Raw genomic sequence first — 24,533 nt, forward strand, 5'->3', positions numbered from 1 at the left:
CATTTATGTAATTTTTATTTTCTCTATTTAGTGGACTTCTCTGTAAGAACATCAGGTTTTACCAGAAATACCACTTTTACAAAGTTTACAGGGTCTTTCTCAAGGGCACCGCTAATCTAACATATATTCTTTGTCACAATCTAGACTCTTCATAGAAGATGAAGACTTGCCATGATCAAGAATACCAGCTATTTGCTGAAGTTCATCTTTCAAAACGAACAGCATGGAGTACAGTACTCATCAGGTGCTTTTGCTACCCTTAAATAAATTTATTCTAGTGTTATTAGTAACTTTTATTGACATTCGGTTATTCTAGAGAAGAATAAAGTGTAACACATGTTAATTACAATCTTGTATGTATTTTAAATTTAGTTGTGGGATAATCTGACATTTTCTAAATAAATTAATGTAATTTACCTCAAAATTTGCCTTTGATCTTTTTTCTACTTTTTTTAATATTCATATTCTTTTCTCTCACTCAGATGCTGTGAACAGGTGTAGCCAAAATGCAACAGATTCAGACTTTGATGCAGCAATGGCAGATCACCTGAAGCACACTGGGGTTGATGGATACTTGTTTTATGGCTGTTTTAACAGTAATACAAGACTGTTAGGAAATAATTTGGTAGTGCCATAGCTCTGACTTTTAACCATTAATGGTGGAACACATGAATCACACTCCCGGAAGAGCCGGTGGTCGTGGACCAAGAAAATGAGTAAACATTTTGAAAAAAATGGACTAAAGTAGTGTCATATGTTTTTGTAATACTGTACTTTTGTCATTTTCATGTTTGATTAATGGCTGCTAAACATCAATGTTAAACTCCATTGCTTTCGAGATTCTACTATTTTTATTTTCTTGTTTGAATAGTAGCTGTCAAACAAATGGAAGACCATTCAAAAATGTGATGTTCACTATAAAATATGATGTGCTAAATTAAAACACTTATTTTTGCCTAAATCCACAAATAAAGTGTTATTGTTTGTGATGTGCACGTGATTGAAACGTTTTATAGACGTTCAGGTCAGACCGGACCGATTTTGGACCTTTTTAGAACTTAAGTCAATTTAAGACACGTAAACCTTAATACATAATTGCTTGCCTTGCACGATGTTACACAACGCGAGTTTGATTATATTTAACGCATTCTTATATATACGCTTATATTAAGCAGCTACACATCTAATAAACGTCCGAAAGAGGATACATTTGGACGTCCAGGGACGGGCAGAAAAGACGTGGAAATCACGTTCAGATGACGTCAAAGACGTCGGTTCAACTTTCATTTCGGAACTATTTTTCAACCGTGACGGGACGTGTCGAAATGACGTCTTTTCAACGGTCATCAAACGTCTAAATGTTTGTTGGGCTTCGTTGCAAAAAAATGCGACACGAGTTGTTTGTAATCCTTTGCTCAGTTTGTGCAATAAATATATATGACTGTACTTTTATTCGCATATTGTGTTTGAGAAGTGGTTAGGTTTAGGGTGGGTAGGTGCTCTAAAATGTTAAAACCCACAAACAATTATGAAATGCTTAGAATTTCATGAATTGTGACGCCAAGGGGCGCTGACTGAGCGTCAATTGTCACGAGTCGGTAGTGAAAACGGGTCTGGACGGCACACTAATAGCATTACGTTAGACATATTTTCATTTGTACGCATTAGGTATGCATAACAAGGCTATTTGTTATTTATGTTCACCAGTTATTTATACTTTTTTTATTTAGCCTAATGTAAATGTGTCTTTGTGATCATGAAAAATGATTAATACTATTGCACTTGTTCAGGATACAAGTGAACTAGATTCATTTTCCACACCATTACACTCGATTTATTGTGTGTGTCTGTTAAACTGTTGGGTGACGGTGATGTACGTTTTTCCAATGCGCCTTTTTGTTATACTAAAGTAGATACGTCATAGATATGAAAACGAGACTCGTGCGAGACTGGTCGTCAGAAAAACAGTAATACATCATTTTTATTTGGCCTAACCTGCTATTTACCAAATCGCCATATGGTCACCTCTATTAAACTCCACCAATTTACCACCTGCATATGAATAATACATTTCTCAGAAGTCACCTGCCTGATGTTGTCAAGCCAATTGATGAACAATGCCCAGATGTTAACACTAAGCAATACAAATCCTTTCCCACGCCATGACGTGTAAAGATGGATGACGCAAAATGTTACTTTTGCCTTTGAAAAAAGGGTCACGATATTGTTTGTCTAAAATGCACTGCAAACATCAGCAAATCAGTTTCTCAAGATAGGCAATGTCATGTGTGTTTTATTCGCAACACCCCTAGCATTTGGTTAAGGTGGTGCGTGCTTATATGCTGTCTGCGCTCCTATGGCAACGTAATAGATTATCCATCCCCGTGCACGTTACCACAACTGGACATCTTTTGCATTGTGGATTATTGGTGTGTCAATGGCCGGGAACAATCGCCTAATCGCGGTTTGAGCTTCGTAACTGCTGTTTGAAGAGTACTTTGGACAGGAGGATACAATGATTTGTCATTGAGGCGCGAGTCAAATTGTTTCTCATTCAGACACGTCCGTCTCCCCGCGTCCAGTGTGTGCGCTTTGATTCTGCGCTCTCGGGATCGGTGTCTAGTATTACAAGAACGTACGGATGCAGCGGGATGCGCTGGTGTATTAATATTTGCGCGTTCATATTTTTGACGACCTTTCGCCTGTTTAAAGATCTCGTGTCCCAAAACAAGTGATGTGCGTTTTATTGCCTGCGTATTTGTTCAAATGCTACGGACTGCGATTTGTTTTGTAAAAGTGGTCGTTTTTAAATCTCAATGGATAAGGTGCATTCTTCCATGCGCGAACGACTCTACAGCTTGCCACATCAGTTTGGACACAAGGGTGCTATGACTCGAGACGGCGAAGACGGCGACAAGGACACTCGGAGGAAGAGTGTCAAAATGAAGCATCTTCCGTCACCCTCTTCCATTGGGAGCACGAAGGGTGTCAGCGAGGCCAAGAGTGGAGACGCGGAGACCGATGTGGGGAGACCCTTCAGAACAAACGTGAACGGCGACTGCCGGAGGTTTAGGGGCAGTCTGTCTTCCATCACCAGCCGGCATGCCCCAGACGCGGATCTGGCGGAGCAAAGGCTCCTCATCACCGAGGGGGATGCCAGCCCCGAGGATGACGGTCCCTTGGAGCAACCTGGATCTGGAGAGAGCGAGGGCGCACAAGGTGGTCGTAGCGAGGGGGTACAGCAGGCGGCCTCCGATGAACAGTCGAGTTTCATAAAGTTGGAGGGTATCGATGAGATCGTGCCGGACGATGAGAGGTTGTACCAGGCTGGGTTTATGCACAGGCAGTTTGGAGCGATGCTTCAGCCAGGGGTCAACAAGTTCTCGCTTCGAATGTTCGGAAGCGAAAAGGCTGTGGAGCGCGAGCAGGAACGGGTCAAATCCGCAGGCTTTTGGATTATTCATCCATACAGTGACTTCAGGTAATCCCCTATCAATAGTCTGTTATTATTTCTTATGTGTGTGCTCTCGCGTTTTTAGTCACTTATATCTAACTTAATATTGACTTTGGCCTGCCAACAACATGCCTTCGCAAGGAGCTTGCAAAAATGAAAGTGAATTCTAGTTCTGGTCAATTTAAATATATTTCATATTCTATATTTGGTTTGTTTTTTTGATCAATAAAAGTGTCTTTCTATGTCCTTGAGGTTGACAAGGATATAACAATTAGGCCAATCCCTGATCTCACCTGGTCAGATTTACCCCTTTCCTATTTGAATGACACTGATACCATCCGAATTGAACATCCACTGCTGGAACACATAATACAAGGGCACACAGTGTCACCAATGCCAGCTGTCTCTGACTTCCACAACGTGCCTCTTATGAGTTTTGTGACGGGCTGCGCTTTATCTGCATTAAACCGTCTCTGATCATCATCACTCACCTTCTTGAGGTTTTCTGATTGTTTGAAACTTTGTTGCCAGTGCACGAGCGGTGCTAAACATAAACTTAAACATAGAAATAAACCACACCATAGACTTCATCATTCTCATGCCACGCTTCTGTGTTTTGCTGTTACATTCTGAATTATACCAAACTCACTTTAATAGAGCTCTTGTCGTTGTGCACAGGCTGAGAAATAGGGTGATCAAAATGGGTTAACATGACAACAGGCATTATTGGGAGCAAACATCATAGAGGATTATGACAGCACAATTTATTTAATGGTACGCTTGGTGTGGCTGAACGGTCCGAGTTGGAGGGGGGAGCATCAGCGGGCAGGTAGCTGAAATGGACCACATGGCCACTGGCGAAATGGTATAAGCTGTAGAAATGCATGCTCGTGACGAGCATTTTTTTGCATATCAGTTGAAACGGATGCTGTCAGGTCAGGGTCATGCTATTTACTTTTATTGTATGGAAAATCAAAATTTGATCTGCTTTTGTTTCACAGAAGAAAGGAAATCGTACAGACTTCAGATTTAGATTCAAATCAACCATTTGCACGGCACCCAAAGATGTAGACAAACTATTCGAAATGCAGGCATCTTACACAACAGGTCTAGGTGCTCTTTATAAGAAATAAGAGAGAATTCACAGAGACCTGTAGAGCATCACATGACTGCAACCGCACAAAATATGTGCATGCATGAAGCATCTTTGTAAAGATTCCCCTGTCACAAGACCTAACGTCCTTTTCCATTAAATGTATTCTGAGGCGCCTGGCATTTTCTGGTGTCGTTTTCACATTCGCCCTTGTGTTCTTTCTCTCCCATCAGCAACATCCCTCTCCCCGTTCCTCCCCGTGCTCTCTGACCTATCTCCCCTGAACTCGGTGAGGACACGAGTCGGGCGATGCGGTGCAGTTCCATTTGCTGATTGCATCACCGGGTTGATGCAGAAAACGAGTCGAGAGTGTCAGGATGTTGAGAGAGGCTGGCAGGTGTGGGGGGTTGGGGTGGTGGAACGGTGTTCATGGAGTTTCGGAATATAAGAAACCAAAGAGAAACGCATTTGTTCAGATGAATCGCCACACAACCTCACTGTTCTACCACGCTTATTTGAAGAGGTGGAAATACGATGGTTGCATAAACAGTACGGTGCATCACATTATTTTTCCATTAGCCTTGCCATGCTTTGTCAGAGATAAAAATTCTCTTTGACACTGAGATCAGTGGACTTCTTACATTTGAGCCCATTGTGTTATTACTTTACAAAACACATCACGTATTTGTATTATATAACATGCTCAAACAATTTTAGGGTTCTCAGAAGCCGATTTGTATCGAAATTACATTTTCAACATTTTCTTTGTATATTGGCAACATAAAAAAGTTGAATTAGTAATTTTAGTCATTTATAGAAGGCTTCATCGGATGTACTCGACTGACCCAAGGTAACTTCCTGTCTGTGTTTGGTTATATAACAAGTTATTTTCTAATTCATTTGTATTCATATTAATTCATATATTTTTTGTATAATAATTGTATAAAATTAATATTAAATCAACAGGTCTTGAGTTCTTTGCGGATGTCTACCAGAAGTTAAGTTTGGAGCATACAACATTTGTTTGTGTTGTTGCCTCTGAAACAATCAACAATCTTTCTTTTTCTACTTTATTTTATGGTATTACTCTTATTGCAGATCCAGACTCTCAATTTTAAAATATGAATACCCATCTTATATATTTTTGAAAATATAATAAATGTTCTAATGCCGTGGTTAGACTCGACTCTGAGCATGCAAAATTCTTTAAAACGGTGCTGCAAAATTGGGCGGGAGCGATTCCTCCATCTTTTACTTTTCTGTACCGAGAGGTCAGGCGGTGACGTTTTGATCTTCAATATGTCTCACACACTCACATGACGCGGGTCAGAGTTCACCAAACTTGAACTATGCTACGCAGTGAAATCCGAAATATCTTTGGATGGGCTTGCGTTTCTGGTCTGACGCATTCGCATATGTCTAAATGGAAGTCAATGGAACGAAAGTCAAGTGTGAACGCGGAAAAAACAAAAAGAGAAGAAAATATAAAATTGTATTATTTAATGTAAATATATATTGTTTGGTAATAATCATTTTATATCAAAATTTAATATCAGTTTTACACAAATTAAAACTGAACTTGTGCTTTTTGACTCATGCAAGTTTTTATGGTAAATATAACATGTAAACAAATTTTACATCAATTTAAACGCTCAAAAGGCGCTCCTAGTTAAAGGGACACTACCCCAAATATTCTTAATGAATTACCCCTCCCTCAAGTTGGTAGTCAATGACACACCAGAAATGTCAGGTGCAAACATTATTCCAAATATCTTTATTTGTGTTCATCAGAACAAAGACATTTATGCAGGTTTGGAACAACTTGAGGGTGAGTAAATCAAGACAGGATATTTTATTTTTAGGTGGAGTATCCCTTGAACACCCTATAGGGTAGCTGAACTCTTCTACTTGCATTATGGTTTAATGACAAAACCACCTATCAAATAATGGCAAAAGTATTACATAAAACATTTTTTAATGAAACTATAGTAGGCTAGTCAGTGGTGCAGACCATCTGGCTGACAGAGATGATGGCTATATCTTGTAAGCAGAGGTGACACAGATTCCATAGAGTGATCGCCACAATTGGTGAGATGGGAATTGGGAAAGACAATTAGGACTCATAATATGTTAAGCAGCAACAGATAAAGATGGAGAACGAAGAGTGTATTTTTGGCAGATCGTAACAGATAGCTGATTATTGCAACGGCTTTTGTTTGCATGAGACATGTTCCTATTTCTGTCATCTGTGGCACCCATTGCACCAAAAAGTCTATCAGGGAGGATGCGAAGTTATCGAGTTCAAACGGGGCGGCATTTAATCTGTCGTAGTTTACAGAGAGCTAGTATGAATGCTTTGCATTATGTTTATCAGAGGGTACAGCACTGCATATTAAAATGAGTCCGCTGGAAACATACAAGCATCACCTGATGACATGCCCTTTAAATCTCCATCTCTGTGAGTTACCCCCATGAAAACAAATACAGAAATACGTATTGTGTATCTCTACTATAACGTGTAAGGCATCTATCATTAGAGCTTTTTTTTTCAACAACAAATAATACTGGAAGATGTAAACCATGATGCACAAACACTGTTCTACTGCTTTGGGAATAAGTCTCTATGCATTTACTTATTTTTCATTCATACTGTGCTAATTTTGATTGTCATTAGACACGTTGTTTTTTTTTTATAGTATTTTATTGGAAACATTATTATTGGCATTGAACGCATTTTTGTTATATTACATAATTTAGTAATATTATTTATAGAAATAGTACATAGATTTCAAATAGTATGTCATGATAACATTTAGATCTTGCGTAAGTATACAAAAACTGCTCCCCAGAAAAGGCACGTTACTTTGTAACTTTCCTTTTGCCTACTGCTTTGACCACTAGAGCATCTGTCCGAGAGCAAATGTCAATGGCAAATCCTTTATAATCTGAAAACTGTCTGGAAATAATCTGTCAGATTTAGTGACACTTCATATGGATGGTTTGTTCTAGTTTAATCTCTCCCCAAGGCTCATTTCAAGCATTGTGAAAGAGAGCACTCTGAGAGCAGAAGTAGTTTTTTTCCATTCGGCTAAACTAATGTTTTCATTTCATTCGGTACTTAACTGCACTTAAGCTCTTCTTTTTATATCAGAGAAAACATGCAACCCAGTAACATGACTAATGATTGCTAATAATCATCATTATCAACAATTATAATTGCATGAACAATCATTGAAACATAAATGTATGCTTTTATGACTGCTCATAATGATTATTATTATTCAGTCACAATGCTGTTCTTTAAGTTGGACTTTTATTCTTTGGTTGATTTGAGTAATCACAGTGCATGCAGCCTTTTTATATGTCTTTTTTGCAATTTGTAATGGAATTGAAGGGGAGGAGTTAACGGATGCTCCGCCCAAGCCATCAAACATTCGTCATTTAAAATGTACGGTCATTACAGGACAGAAGTGCATTTTCAGATTTAAATTAAAGCTTTTGAGGGCACACGATTTTTAAATAGAGAATGACACACATACATAAGCTATTTACAATAAACGCTGCAATATTTCATAAAAAAAGGCATTGTTATTTTGAATTTCACTTGGACTTTAAGGTTAAAGTCCAAACCACAATCTGAAATCGAACTCTTTGTGTTCTCTTTCTGGTGTTGTTTAACAACATATAATCCCACAGGACGTCTCTGAAAAGCTGACCGTCACAATCTCTATGTGTAATCCATATCAGGCGAGCCGGTATATCAACCCTTTGCATGAACGATTTCTGCTTACTTTTAATACTACTACTATAGTACTACACAGCAATGACCTGCAATTTATTAACCAAACATATGGTCCGAAAACATGTTGATGTTGTTATACATAATAATGACCTTGTTGTTGTGTCTCTAATGAAACTGTGTCAACATTAAGGGAGCCAGTAGAGTGGTGTAAGATATAAGAAGCCTTATCGAGTGGTTCCTGGAATCAGAAAACGCTGCCTTTTACGATTTCATTTAGGCTTATTAGGGCCAGTGTGGTAAATAATGCTGCATAAAGCAATTATGCCGGCTTGTTTTTGTGTACACATTTCACCCAGCAGGTCTTTTATTGATGAAATGGCAGTCTTGCCAGAGGTCTCGTGGATGTCTTCCAGCCCCTTTCATTTACATACATATGAAACATCCAATTACCAAATGGGGAACTCATCCATAAACGTCTGGTAGCCCAACCAGTTTGCCGTTTTCAGCATCATGCAGAATCTCAGCTCGTGGAGCCTTTTTTTAGTGAATTTGCAGAAGTGGACATTTTTTGAACTAATGTTTTGATTACTTGCATCATAATACATTGGGAAACTAACAGCAGAAAATTACTTATCCAAAATGACTTGCATTAATGGAATAGTTCACTTTAAAAATGAATATTCTGATATTTACTCTGTTGTCATTTTAAATCTCTGTGACTTTCTTTCTCATTTTGAAAAATGTTGGACACAAAACCATTAGAAGTCAATGGGGACCTATGGTTTTCTGTTACCAACACTTTTTTTCCAAATGTCTTTTGTGTTCTGCAGAAGACTGAAAGTAAGACAGGTATGAAATGATGAGAGGAGCGTGGTAATTATTACAGAATTGTCATTTTGAAGGTGAACTATTCCTTAAATGATATACAATATATCTTGCCATTTTTTTCCATGGGAATTGAAACCTCCGTCATGAAGCCATTCTTGAGCTAAAGCATTTAATCTTTCTCTGTTTTTGAAATATGTGGATCCTCAAATAAAGATTTCTAGGAGATATTGTAGAAACGCTTATTTGTAATTTTACCCCAAAGACCTAGTTCCAAGTAAATGGCTTTTACGATATCATTATAAGCTGTACAGCATCAAATAAAGTGTCTTCCTAACACTCATTTTACGTCCTCCAGGTTCTACTGGGATTTGATCATGCTCCTCCTGATGGTGGGCAACTTGATCATCATCCCAGTAGGCATCACATTCTTTAAAGATGAACACACCCCCGCCTGGATAGTCTTCAATGTTGTCTCTGACACGTTCTTCCTGGTGGACCTGGTGTTGAACTTCCGCACGGGGATCGTGAAGGAAGACAGCACGGAAATCATCCTGGACCCTCAGCAGATCAAGGTGAAGTACCTGCGGAGCTGGTTCGCCGTGGATTTTATCTCTTCCATCCCTGTGGATTACATCTTCCTTATCGTGGAGACGCGCATCGACTCAGACTTCTACAAGACGGCGAGGGCGTTGAGGATTGTGCGTTTTACAAAAATACTCAGTCTGCTGAGGCTGCTGAGATTGTCAAGACTGATTCGATACATCCACCAATGGGAGGAGGTGAGCTGCACTTGTAATCGTAACATATCGCTGTTGGACTGAAAGCTTGTATCTTCAAAACTGCCACTTTACAGGATAGAAAAATTGGTAATTAAGTAATTAAACAGGGTGTTATCAAAGTTGACAAGCTCTTTTAGCAAATATTTGCAAAACCACTGACAAAACAATGATCTATGAAAAATGTGAAAAATGGAAAAACACAGTTTCAGTCCAACTACCACTAAAATGATCCTAGACCTCATTTGATATTTCCATTGTAATTTCTCCAAGTAGAATTTGATATGTTGTAATTTGTAAAATAACCCTTTGTTGATTCAACTCATTATTGTGTAAAAAATGTACAAACCCAACCCTTGGTTAAAATTTGTCAACAAAATGTCCATATCTAACAGGATAGTTAACCCAAAAATGAAAATTGTATCATTATTTATTCATCCTCATGTCATTCAAAATCTATATATGACTCTTTCTTCTGTGGAACGCAAAAAAGATAATTTAAAAACATTGAGAAGTGGTTTTGTGTTTCTGGGACCAATGTTGTTTGGTTCCCAACATTCTTCAAAATATCTTTTTTGTATTCTGCCAAAGAAAGAAAGTAATACACGATTGAAATGACATCAGAGTGAGTAAAAGATGTATGAATCCTTATTTTTGAAGGGTGAACCACTTTTTAGCAGACTAACCAAACCAAGGGTTGAAGCCACTCAGCAACCTTGAATAGGTTAATTTAAACCAAACGGTTGGGTTTGTTCATATTTTACCCAACTAAGAGTTGAATCAACCCAACAATTTTTTACAAAATCAAGCGTAGCGTCAGTTCTAGTAGGTCACGTGAGTCAAGCTTGCATCAGCCGATCACATCAGCTGCAGCAAATCAACGTTAACCAATAGTCACACAATACATACTAGACCGCGTCCAATTTAAGTTGCCTTTCTTTGCACTTTATCAGCTGCTTAATCGTGCAGCTCTCAAAACCCACCTCCATCCCCATCTCCTCCATATCTGCCTGTATCCATCGGATCATTTTAATTTAATTCTGTTACGCATCATGATCTGTTCTGATTCCCCAGATAAGGGGACATGTATTGCTGTGCTCCCGCTATGTCCGTGCAAGGCTGCATAGACAGGCGGAGAGTTTGCCCGGAAGTTTCATTCCACCAACCCTAAATTTTGCAATTGTTTATATATTTGACGACAGTGGTCCTAACAGAACTTCCAATGTTTGAGTCCTATTGTTTGAGTCCTATATCCAAAATTCAAGATTAATTCCAAGTGGTCCTATATAAGCTCAACCTAAGAATAGCTTGTGTGCTTCCAAATTTAACAAACAATTACGAACAATTGCAGACAGCTATGTGTTATCCAATCTAACCATTGTTTGTCCATGGAAAAGTTAAAAGCGTGCAGCATGACCCTTTAATTGCTTCGATCGGTCGACCCTATCAGCCCACAACCTTGTGAGTTAAAGGAAATCTATTGGAATCCTTACTTTAATTACTGCTCTTTGGAAACTCCACCTTTTTGTCTGCTTTAGGGGGGATGGGTTCACATGGGTGCCTTTATAGATTGCGGGTAACATCGCGTGTCACTGATCTCCTAGGAACTATTAGTGACATTAGCGGAACAGATACAGGACCTTATGTAATGCCCCACAAACCATGTGTTGTGCTACTATAAACCAGCTTAGGAACAATGTGGCCTAGAATTGAAGGATTAAATCTTAATTGTTGCCCACGCAGCATATTCTAGTCCGCCGACCATCTCTGTCCTCTCTTTCTTCTTCATAGATATTTCACATGACCTATGACCTTGCGAGTGCCATGGTGCGCATTGTGAATCTGATCGGAATGATGCTGTTGTTGTGCCACTGGGACGGCTGTCTGCAGTTCCTCGTGCCCATGCTGCAGGACTTCCCCTCAGACTGCTGGGTGGCCAGAAACAAAATGGTGGTAAGTGTGAAGGGCAGATGCATGTCGGTTTTCTCTTTGTTCTCCTCTCGCCATGGTTTATTTAGCCCCAGATGGCCCACAGTCTGTTTTTTCCTGACCGGCCTATGCATATTGAACGCAAAACAGGAAGTACATTCTAGATCTGGCAAGCTCTAATCTGATTGGCTGACTTTACAGAACTTCAGAGGACACCTCTTTACCTGTCTGTCTGGAAAGAATTTTGTGGTTTTAAGATACTGCGGTACAATGGGTTCTTTTGAGGATAAAAAAGTTACTGGATTTGCCAGGTTTATAGGGTTAGTGGCATCAAAAGAGGCATTTTGCATAAAGCTAACTACATATCTTTGATCATAATGGTATATTCTTGCTTTTGGAAAGGAAGATACTCTGAGTGTTTATTTTGTCTATTTTTCTTATCCATTTGCAGGATGAAAGGTAACATTTTAGAGCAAAGTTGTATTTGTTAGCAATAAGTTAATGCATTAGCTAACATGAACTAAAAATGGTCAAAAGTGCTTCACCCTTCAAAAATAAGGATTATTACATCTTTTACTCACTCTGATGCCAGAAGGTCTGAAACTTTTTTACAAAATCAAGCGTAGCGTCAGTTCTGGTAGGTCACGTGAGTCAAGCTTGCATCCAATGTCAATCATATCATTTATACATTTTTATTCATGTTAATTTCAGCAATTACTAATAAATATTTTAAATAATTTCTCGTATATTTGTTAATGCACCATGAACTAACAGGTATAATTGTATTAACATTCACGAACATTAACAAAAATTCATAAATGGTATTAATACTCCTTGTTGTTAGTTCAAGTTAGCTAATGCATATACTATAACAAATATTATGTATTATAAGTATTACCAAATGAAAATATAAAGGCAGCAGAATAGGTTTCTACTGAAAACAGAATAAAATCTGAAAGGAACATATTCAATGGTATTTCATATAACATTCACTGAAACAAGGCCACCTGCATTATTTTCCTGGCCCAGCATGATAAGCGTTTGGCCCAAAAGTGTCAGTCCTGAGCAACTCATTTTGCTAAAGGACGAATTCTGCCTATTATTATGCTTCATTTGCATTTATTTAATATTACCTTCTGCTTTCCTCCATCTTCTGATATCAAGAAGGCGCATGCGGTGCATGCAATGACCCTTCTGCTAAATGGAGTGATTGTTCTTTCTTTGTCTCACTAGCCTTTAGTCAAACTATTTCTGAGTCCTGTCAGAAATACATAGAAACACTGTCACTTTCAGTCTAACACTCTCTCGCTCTCTCTCTCTTTCTTCACACACATGCACTTTCCATCACAATGTGATGTTCTCGACTCTATTTTCTCTCTTCTCCCTCTCAGTGGCTTATGGGTCAGTGTCAAAAAAGGATGCTTGCAGTTTAAATTCGAGTTTTAAAGACCTCACTTTGATCCTCTCAAAGTGAAGTCTTTGAAAATCAAATATAAATACATTCCTGTTGGTTGGTTTATATAAAATACATCATAGTTGGTTTACAAAATGTCTTTATTGTTTTTACCATTTTTATAATATTAAATATATAAATGGTTTAAAATGTATGTAACCTAATTTTTTTTTGTTAAATAAAGCTTTCAAACTGTTTTGACTGACCAAAAATGAATTTTAATTCAAAAATGTTTTATTAAAGCTTTCCTGTAGCTCAGTGGTAAGAGCATTGCGTTTACAACGTGAGTTCAATCCCAGGGGATTGCAAATGTATAAATTTATAGGATAATGCGATGTAAGTTGCTTTGGATAAAAGCGTCTGCCAAATGCATAAATGTAAATGTAATGTATTTATGATTAACGTATTAGCAAAAAGCGAATGTCACATCTTTGATCTTATATCCTGCCACTCTCGCTGTTCCACTTTCACCCTCTTTCCTATTTCTATGCTGTCTATCACAATGGCTGTCTTTCATGCTCATAATTATATTCAGCCTTTAATCAGGTTCATTTATCTCTCTCTCCTCAGAATGACACGTGGGGTCAGCAGTACTCTTACGCCCTCTTTAAGGCCATGAGCCACATGCTGTGCATCGGCTATGGCATGCACCCTCCCGTGGGCATGACGGATGTTTGGCTGACCATCCTCAGCATGATTGTGGGCGCAACCTGCTATGCCATGTTTGTGGGCCACGCAACTGCCCTCATTCAATCACTGGACTCCTCACGAAGGCAGTACCAGGAGAAAGTGAGTAATCGTTGACTCCCAAGGGCTAGAGAAAGTAGGAGTGACAGGACGTGATTAAGTGAACATTCAGATGAAGGAGGTGTATAGATGAAAACATTCAGATGAAAACATGTATATACATTTATAATTAGGGCTGTTTAACGATTTATCGCGATTGTATCCACACTAAAAGTTTGTGTTTACATAAAATATGTATATATTCACAATTATATATAATTTAAGTTGTATTTAAACATTTATTTGTTTTTATATTTTTCTTAAATGTATACATGTATGTGAATGTTTACAAATACAAAATTAATATGCACAGTGGACAGACATATATTATTTAAACACAAGCTTTTATTCTGGATGCGATTAATCGTTGAACAGCACTATTTATATTTATTTTATTGAAAAGATATTAAATACAGAAATACTTGTTGGTATCAAAATTTGTGATAGTACATTAATTTATATTCACATTTTTGTTCATATATCTGCTTTGTTAAACGAATAATAAGTTTTAATATAATAAGTATTTTGATTGTATTTAATAATGAAAATTTTCTAATAATTAAATCAGAAACAATTTTTTTATTTTAACATATAATATAGTTGTACTTATCTATGTAATACACATAGTTTTTTATATTTAATAGTGGAATACGGGAAAATACAAACATTTCAAGAACATTCAAATTATGTTAGGCAAGTGCCGTATTAAAATTTCATCAGTGCAAAGATGAAAATGACTTTGCTCAAAATGTAAAATATTTTTTTGTGTGTCATAAATGCAAATAATTCCAGATAGCAACAAGACTAAAAGAGAGAACATTTAAACTTACGAAGCCTTGTTTTTTTACGGTGTTCAAAATGTCCTTCACAATTTAAAAAGTTTGTGACACTTGTGGTGATCAGTACATGGCTTTGACATGTCTGTGAGTACGCTGGAGTGGTAATTGAACTGTTGTCATTTTCCTTGAGGAGAAAACACAAGTGGTATGACCTCTGCTGTGTTAAAAGATTCAGTCAATTCAGCCCCACAGTGGTTGTCGTGGCAACCTGCACTGTTGATACAGGGAGGATGTATTGATGTACAATTTCTTTGTTGGCATCTCCTCTTTCTTGTATCTTTTTATACAAGGATTCAATCCTCTGTAAACAAAATGTTTTATTTCCCAAAAGTGGAATGTGCGGTGGCCCACTGTTTTGATTACGGTTTCACAGTACATAAAGTCTGAAAGAGCTCTAAGAAAAAACAAACAGAGAGAGAGAGAAAAGGAGAGAGAGAAAACAGCATTAGAGAGAGAAAGAGAGAGAGAGATTAGGTTAGGGAGAGTTCAACAGGGATAAAATGCTCGAGTTGTCAATTCCTTCAGTTAACTTAACAGGCGATTTCATTACCTGCTATACTCGCGCTTTAAACACTTCTATTGGATCTATTCTCTAATATATCTCATCTTTTATTCTATAAGATGGCTTCTCAGTGCCAATGTGATTACTAGCTTCCATTTCCCGAAACAGGCCGAGTACCAGTGACATGCTATGATTCATGCATGCCTCGCTGTGGCATTTCAGCGATCGACTTCACACCCCCGTAGGTCTCGGGAGTCGAAACCTTACTGTATGGCGTGGCATTCTTTCCTTTTGTTTGTACTCCTCTCTGCCGGCTTTGTCCCCTGCCCTTGAATATGATAATAGAAGAGCCACTCAAAGGGTCCGCAGCGGAGTGTGCCGAGCCGGCGACGCTGTTACCAAGATGTTCGCAGCTGACATGGCAGGAACATTAGCATGTGGTGAAGGGCACTTTGAACCAGGGAACCATCAACCGGCCGAACGGGAGTTCTTGAAAGTGGGAGAATGTAGGAAACGACATGCCCACATACAAAGTCTCCCGAGCTATAAAAGAGCAACACCTGAGCGATCCAATTTTTCTAAGTTTAAGGACAGGAGAGGCAGATCATTCAAAGGTTTTAAAGTCGTTGTATCGATGTCTCTCTGCCATTTTCGAAGACACAAATGACATAATAAACAGATAGCACAAGGGGATGGTGGGTAAAATAAACCCTATCAATACAAAACGTCTTTCCTCGGAGTCAAAGAGACAGGCAGGGAGAGAGAGACAAACAGAACGACAAAGATAAATGGTGAGATGGCCGCTGATGTGAAAACACTGCAGAGCTTTGCAGATGGAGCCCGGAGACGTGCGGAAACAAGTGCCATAAATACACCCGGAACTGGACGGTTACACAGAGCCGTCTGTTGTTGTTTTCGCAAGACATTTTGTCAATATTTGGGTGTAGTTAGAGAAGCAACTTCAGGGTCTGCAGGAGTTTCGGATCTTAAGGCCTATTTGTGAGATAACAGCACAATAAGCATGCATGCCAACTTGTTGTGCTGTAAATGAACAATCTTATTTATCCGCATGATATCCAAGAAAAGTGCTTAATGCTACTAAAAAATGCAACAGGATAAACCTTAAAGTTTTTCAAATCAAGAAAGCTATATTAAATAGATTTAAAACTGATAAGTATAAAACACAAAATACAAGTTTTACATATTAGTTACATTGAGTTATTTCGGTAATTTCGATAAATCATGCAGTCTACACTAGGCCTAAAGTACTAGGCCTACAGTATGTAGATCCTTCTTATGCTGTGTTCGCACACAAAAAGCGAATTAAGCGATTTGTGCGAGTAAATCAAATGCAAAGTCAATGCAAAGACACCAACGCACAACAGGTGACGCAAATTTTGCAAACATGCGTCAACGCGTCTTCCGCGCAAGTTGAAAAAGCCAACTTTTTCATATATTTTGATCAGAAAATGTGGTGTAATATGTTGATAATACTTGATGTCTGTTTTCTTTTACAGTACAAACAGGTAGAGCAGTATATGTCCTTCCACAAACTTCCAGCAGACATGCGGCAGAGGATCCACGATTACTATGAGCATCGCTATCAGGGGAAGATGTTTGATGAGGAGAGCATTCTGGGAGAACTGAACGAGCCACTCAGAGAGGTCAGTTGTAAAACATTAGACATTGAAGGTTTTATAATATTCGTAAAACTTTCATGTTAACTTGCTGTTAGTATCGAATTGTTATTTCATTATCTCCAATATATGTGTGTTACTATATGAACTACTCTTCATTTTCGTTTACAGGAAATCATCAGTTTTAACTGTCGAAAGCTTGTGGCCACCATGCCTTTGTTCGCCAATGCAGATCCCAACTTTGTGACTTCAATGCTCACCAAGTTGCGTTTCGAAGTGTTCCAGCCAAGAGATTACATTATCAGAGAAGGGACAGTGGGAAAGAAGATGTATTTCATCCAACACGGCGTACTTACTGTCCTGACAAAGGGCAGCAAAGAGACAAAGATCTCGGACGGTTCTTACTTTGGAGGTAAGACAACCCTTATGTCACCAACTTTGTTGTCTGTGATCTGTCAGTTAGAGCTGTTTGCATCCTCAGAGCCCATGTGCGGTTTTGTGGTTGATAAAAGAAAAATATTGGATTGCTCAATAAATGCTCCTTTTTGTGGTCTTTCAAAATGATTGAGAAAGTGGTTTAATGAAGCGGCATAACAAACAGAAATATGTATTTAGATGTCCCATAAAAATTTAATTTATTTTTACAATTGTGAATTATTTATTTCTAAAGAGAAATAATAGTGTGTACATTTTACTTATCTTTAAAGACAGGGGCTTGATCCTGAGAATATTTTTCTTTGCATCTATTAACTTAATTTAGTTTTTGTTGGTCACCCTAAAAAAGGAAAAATCTGAAATTAGATTTTTGTAATATCTCTATTTCTCAAAAACATTCAAATGAATAAATGGAGGGCAAATGAAACTGTTTGCTCCTTCATTCTTGATATTTATATATTTTTATATTGGATATTAATATATTTATCCTGAGAAAAAGACCCAGAAATCTTCCAAATCTTCCAGTTATGAATGTTTAGAATGTCAGAAAGAAATCCATGTCACAAACAGAGCTCAGATTTGCCAAGTCTGCAATCAAAAGTCAATATTATTGAGGTTTCATTTTTTATTGGTATTTATTTTATCTCCACAATCTTCATGTATTTTACACCTCTATATTTCTTTTGTACTTTATTTCTGTTTTCTTTTTGTTGCTCCTGAACAATTTTGTACTTTTATGGTACTAGTTGATACATAAATGAAACCCAAGTATGACTCCCATCAAATCTTCTAAGCTATGAAAAGGCAACATCTAATACTTAAACATTTTTGGTCAGTGTTATAGTGAGGAGGTATATTCCAGTACTACGGTGCATTTCATAAAATAAATCTGTGTAGTGCAATATGTGTCCTCATTATTTTGGCCCATTGTCCCGGACGAGAAAGCTTTTAAACAGATAAATCTCCCTTTTTCCATTATGTCTCTATATTTATGTGATGATTATATTGAAGCATTGTTTGGAATGATGCAGATTTACTGTAAGCCTCACATTGATGAATTTGCATTGAAGTTGCAGATCCCTAACTTTGAGAGAAGACATGTTTTGTTATATTAAAGAGGTTTAATATGCTTAACGTTCAGGCTGGTACCACCGTGTTCTTTAAAGTTATCGGCTGGTTCTCCAGGGGAACCGAATCGCCAAATGGCCTCGCTTCAGGAGCCTGGGGAAATTCCTCACCCCGACATAAGTTAACCATTCATGAAATTAATTTCCCTCAGTTCATTCAAACAAAAGATAGAGGAAGGAGACAAAGATAACAGTTTGTGTTGCGAGGCAAGTCTTCGGAGGCCACTCTCTGCAGTTTTCATCATTGCGTGGTACTTTTAAAATGTTAGACGTACGGTTATAAAAGCCTCATTTTCACCTGATGTCCATTATTAAAAAACATCCATTATTGTAAAAGAACGCCAACTTCCATTTATAAACAATCTAATTTACAGTGTATGCAAATGCGTTTATATACTGTGTACAATATTAACTCTCTCTATTTTCTGATAAACATGGCAATGATGCAAATATTTTTAAAGAACTGATACACCACCTGGTCTCATAATGCAAGCCATCCTCATTTCAGGGCAACTACACCATTAGAAACTCCATTACAGTCTTCTGTGTGGTTCTGGGATTGCAACCAAGTAGTGTGTGCTATCAGTGCACTGCAGATTTAGTCAAGGAAAAATGTCATCATATTTTCCAAAAACCCCTTTCCTTCTGCCCTCGCTCGTTTGAGGTCATTACATGTTCAACAAGCCGCTCATAATCTCTTTTCCTATAAACCCTGTGTGAAAGTACAGAAAGGAAGAGCCGGTTGGATTTTGGTTTAGTGCAGAGCTCACCTAGTCCCCGTATGCCATCTATTCTCCCTCTCCCTCTCTATCATCTAACTGACTGTGTTTGACATGGAACAGTAACACACTGCTTACAGTGGATTTAAGTCTAACGACACTGGTGTTGCTGACCTATTACCTTTGGAAATATGGTGTTGCACTACTTTTGTAGTTGAAATGCTTGTTTGTTGTATTTAAAATTAAACTTTGCTCATTATTCTTTTGTTTCTTCTCCGCTTCTGCATCTTTCCCCACCCTTCATCGCCTCCCTATTTCACCCCAGAGTCTGTTACCGTACGTGTGTGTGATATGAAGGAGTGGCTTTTGGAAGCATGTTGTTTATGACTCGAGTCATGATAGCACAGAGAGGGACAGAGTAATTCCAGTCTGGTTTGATTCTCCATCTTACCGGAACAACACCACTTAATTTCTTCACATACAGGCCCATGGCACTATTTATCCCCCTGTATTCTCATTCTTTGGTTTGCACTAAGGACCAATAGCCAATACTACAACTCAAAGCAATCCTTTAAAATATATATTTATAAATATATATTAATAAGCATACAAGCGGTGTAGTGTTTTTGTGTACCTGCTATGTGGCAGATATCACTGTCCTGGGAAATTAAACTGTCTTCTCGGAAAGCCCAGTAGAACCTGATGTGCCATAAGCATTAGCCAATCAGAAAAACTAGCTGGCGCTCCTTGGGTTGGCTGACATGACTTTGGAGGGCGGGGATTTGCTGGAAAAGAGGCAAAGATAACTAAATGTTCAGTTCACTTTCAATCACAAGCATAGTTTTATGTGTTAGCATTCATTTTGAAACCGGAGGTTGATATGGGACATTTTGAAAGGTGCATTTTTTTAAATAGGCAAAATCACAACCACAGGCAGGTAGGATGGGGAGGGACATTATCATAGCAAAGCATTTATCAGCTAAAATATAACTTCGAGTACTCTCGCATATGACCTAAAAGATGAAGGTGCCAGACGATTTTCGCTAAATGGTTCCATAGACAAGACATTTCCTGTTGCACGAAAGGTTCTTTGTTATATCTCAAAAGGCTAAGAATAAATGTTCTTGTTAGAAAGTGATGTCTGAATGTGTCTTTATGAAACAAAAAAAGCTTTTGTAGCACCTTTTCTCTTTATGAGTGAATTAGCTTTGATTGTATACATCATGCATAATCTTCCTCACGGAACGTCTCGCACACTTATTTCCTCAGCGTTGCGAGTGCTGTGAACTAGTCTGTGAACTTCTGGGAAAACATTATAACAGTATTTCTTAGGTGCGAGGACAGGATACTGACTGGGAACCCCAATTACCACATTAGTGTTGACAGTCCCATGTGTCCGTTGCTCAAACCGGCTGCTTGACTGCTGCTTATAAATGTTCTCAGTGCTTCAAATACAGCTTTGCTCTGTCATCTGACCAGAAAGAGGATAGCTGAGTACAAGTATTATCGTTCAAAGTGGTATTTTGGGACCATCTGGGTTCCGATTAAAGAAGACTGTCATAAGACTATATCTGTAGACTGAGTAACTGCATTTACAAAAAAGATATTTAATTCATGATTTCCACTTTTGTGAATTTCTGTACTATAATGGCGCTGGAGTGCCCTACAGTTATACTGAAGAACCATTTCTGTTTTATGCTCAGTAACAGGCTTTATGCTGGGAAAATACTCATTCACGCTTGCATGTACTCTATACAGTGATCGTTAAATGAACTTTGAATATTTAAAATCAAGCGTAGTATGTCACGTGAGTCTAGCTTGCATCAGCAGATGACATCAGGTGGAGCTGATCAACGTTAACCAAAAGTCATGCAACACACACTGGACTGCGTCCTATTTAACTTGCCTTTCTTTGCTCCTTATCAGCTGCTTAATCGTGCTGCACTTAAAACCCACCTCCATCCCCATCTCCTTCATATCTGCCTGTATCTGTCAGATCATTTAATTTCATCCTGTTACGCATCATGAACCGAAGGAAGGCTGCATGGAGGGGCCGAGAGTTTGTGTATACATATATTTTTGCCTGGTTTTAAGACTACATCTGTATTTATATGGTCTGAACTGAAGGGGGAAGTGACTTCATACTGTACATGCACTAGGAGTGACCTTGAGATTACTTGGTTAAAAGCTACTCAGTTCTAAGAAAAGGTCTAACATTGTTGGATTCCTTTTGTTTTTGTATCTTAATGCAATGCTATTCATACATTTCAAATATGTCCGCCGTGTCCCAATACGTTTGGGGCCAATGTATGTCATAAGTTGTAGGATTAAACGTAAGTAAATGCTTTACCGGTTCTACATTTCTAATGGCTCATGTTGTTAAACCTGTACAGAGATCTGCTTGCTCACCCGAGGTAGAAGAACAGCCAGTGTCCGAGCGGACACATACTGTCGTCTTTACTCGCTCTCTGTGGACCATTTCAATGAGGTGTTGGAGGAGTACCCCATGATGCGACGTGCCTTCGAGACTGTGGCTCTTGATCGCCTTGACCGCATAGGTAAGAGCTGTCATTTTTATTTAAGCTGTTCTGAGTTTATAACCTGTAGAGTAATTTCTCAGTTTAAAGGGGAGATTTTTTTCTACGTTTGATTTAAATCTTAGGGGTCCACAGAATGTGTCTGTGAAGTTTCAGCTCAACATACACCACAGATGTTTTATCATACCGTGCTCTTAATGCCCAATTTTGCATGTGAGAGTTTGGAATAATTTGTGGGCATCATCTTAACATTTATCGTTAATTGCAAGCTTTTATTTCGTCAAATTTTATCTATTTCTCATTCAAGGAAAGAGGAATTCGGTGCTCCAACACAAGGTCCAACGGGATCTGAATTCCGGAGTGTTCAACTATCAAGAGAACGAGATCATCCAGCAGATTGTGCAGCACGACAGGGACATGGCCCATTGTGCCCACCTGATGAAAACACCTCCCCCGGCTCCACACCTAGCACCTGCACCATCATCCCACACTCCAGTCATCTGGGCGCCTCTTATCCAGGCTCCTCTTCAAGCTGCCGCAGCCACAACTTCAGTCGCCATCGCCTTGACTCGCCACCCCCATCTGCCTCATACGCTCTTCCGCCCCCCTGTCCCGCTGCTTGGCTCTTTGAAGGACCAACCAGGGTTTGTTAAACAGTTCCCGACATCTCTGTCAGGCGCAACTGCATTTGGTGGCACCTCATCGGCTAGCTCGCAGTTTAGCTCTTGTATGGAGACCCCAATTCTGGACACGCTCAGGACTGAGAGATCTTCTACCTCCACCCCACTACCACAATCGTCTAGTTCTCTACCATCTGCTATCACCACAACCATCACCACCACCACTTCCAGCATCACAGAGTCTTCCATTAATCCCTATAGATCTCTTGCCTCTGATGGCTCTAAAGACTTTAGTGTTGCCCAGCTTCATCCTCAGCCACATCAGCTTCCTCCGGCCTCATTCCCCAGCTTTGCTGCATCCCTTCCAAGGTTCTTCCAAAAAGCAGCCGTTGGAGGAGAGTCCATCCAGCTTGCAATTCCCCCTATATCCACCCTCACCCCTTTGATAGCACATTCAGTAAGTCCCATACTGACCCAACTGCATTCAGCACAGACTAATACTCAACCTACAAAACCTTGTCAGGACTTGACTAAAGTTACTAGGACAGTTTCCCAATCTCCTATAAAAGGGTCCCCTATCTGCTCCAAGAGCATACTAGAACAAGTCCCAATTGTCCCATCCCAGCACCCTCAAACTGTCCTACAGCCTGACGTTTTCTACCAGCTGTCCCAAGAACCATCTGCTCTTGCTTCCTTAGCACAATATGGGTCAGGAAATGCATCCCCGTGTAGCACCCCTTCAGCTTGGAGCCCCATGTGCCAGAGTCCTATGGTGGAGAAGATGAGGATTTCCACGCATAGCCATCCTGCAAGCATCTCTGGGTCCCAAAGCTCTCTCCCGACCGCTCAGACACTATTTCTGCCACCGTCCCGACCAAGAGAAAGGGGTGGATCACTGGTTGATTTACCTTCCCAGAACTTAAGCACCGTTTCTATTACCCTTCCAACTCCAGGACCGCCTGAAAAGTCCAAGCTGGTTGGACGAGGACCTAAACCTCCGGACTTATCACAGCATAGAGGATCAGCTTCAGGTTTTTCACCTCTCCACTCACCCCCTGCTGTTATCAAACCATTTAGCTCAATACCTGGTCACGTTGTTTTATCAAGACAAACTTCAAAGTTGTCTATAAGTCAGACTGCGTCCTCAGGTGGATCGCCGGGTCATGAATCTAGTGATGCATCCGCCCCTAGCACACCAACTTTGCACCCAAAACTCCCATCGAACTTGTGAGAATGGGCTACACCCTCCTCAAATGAGTGACCTTGTTTTTAATAGCCAGAATTAACCGTCACAGAAACTTGACTTTTTGGAGGAGGGTGTATGTTGGTCTTCTTGGACCTCTTGGTCTACAAGGACTTACCTATTTGTTAAACCAAAAGAGAGAATGGACTAACAAAACTTAGCAAAGAACGAAGGTGTGAATTCAATTTGTCTTCCAAGTTGTCATTCATTTTTGTAATATTATAGTCTTTTAATAAAACTGTATAGGGATATGCAACTAACAACTTCCCCAAAAAAAGAACAAAAAACAACCGATAAAAACTTCAGAGTAGTAATCCTAAGAGAAGTGTGTATGTTTTTGAGCGTGAGAGTGAGTGTTTGTTGTTGTCATAATGAAATAGGATGCTCTTTTTAAAGGAGGGAAATATGGTGGGTCAGGGAAGCAGAGCTTCATTCGTCGCAGTTCATCAGTCTAGAATCATCCGTCACTGTAAAAGGACACGTCATACAGGTCTCTCCGGGCAGGTGGCACAGATACATCGACACACATTTATACAAACGTACAAACAAACCTAGCCCTCAGCATTCCAGTTATCTACACCTAATACGTTTTTTTCACTAGACCTTGACCCCATACACACCTCCTGATGAAGAGTACTGCTCAGTATCTATGGCCTTTCCCGTTTTAACAATACTGCCTTAGTGTCTAAACACCAGGGATTAACACCCTCACTTCCACAACAGAACGGAGAATATGAAGAATGTTTTGCAGTCATGTTGTATGTGCTTTGAATGTGAATTTGTGCAGTACTTAAGCAATAAAACGGTATGCTT

The 24,533-nt window shown here is 39.1% G+C and overlaps 1 protein-coding gene across 1 annotated transcript; it reads left to right on the forward strand.

The window, feature by feature from the left end:
* Positions 1-2,699: 2,699 nt before the first annotated feature.
* Positions 2,700-23,984, forward strand: hcn4l (hyperpolarization activated cyclic nucleotide-gated potassium channel 4l). The gene is made up of 8 exons (XM_056739990.1): positions 2,700-3,481; positions 9,473-9,896; positions 11,685-11,846; positions 13,846-14,064; positions 16,920-17,066; positions 17,211-17,451; positions 21,714-21,878; positions 22,165-23,984. Exons 1-8 carry the CDS (start codon positions 2,817-2,819, stop codon positions 23,706-23,708), a joined length of 3,567 nt encoding a protein of 1,188 aa, XP_056595968.1. The 5' UTR covers positions 2,700-2,816; the 3' UTR covers positions 23,709-23,984.
* Positions 23,985-24,533: the final 549 nt, after the last annotated feature.

This window comes from Triplophysa dalaica, chromosome 24, assembly GCF_015846415.1.
Source record: "Triplophysa dalaica isolate WHDGS20190420 chromosome 24, ASM1584641v1, whole genome shotgun sequence".
Taxonomy (NCBI): Eukaryota; Metazoa; Chordata; class Actinopteri; order Cypriniformes; family Nemacheilidae; genus Triplophysa; species Triplophysa dalaica.

Coding starts and splice junctions, on each gene's coding strand:
- hcn4l (XM_056739990.1), top strand. CDS start 2,817: ATGGATAAGGTGCATTCTTCCATGCGCGAACGACTCTACAGCTTGCCA. Junction 17,452..21,713: donor GGACGGTTCTTACTTTGGAG/GTAAGACAACCC, acceptor AAACCTGTACAG/AGATCTGCTTGCTCACCCGA. Junction 21,879..22,164: donor TGATCGCCTTGACCGCATAG/GTAAGAGCTGTC, acceptor TTCTCATTCAAG/GAAAGAGGAATTCGGTGCTC.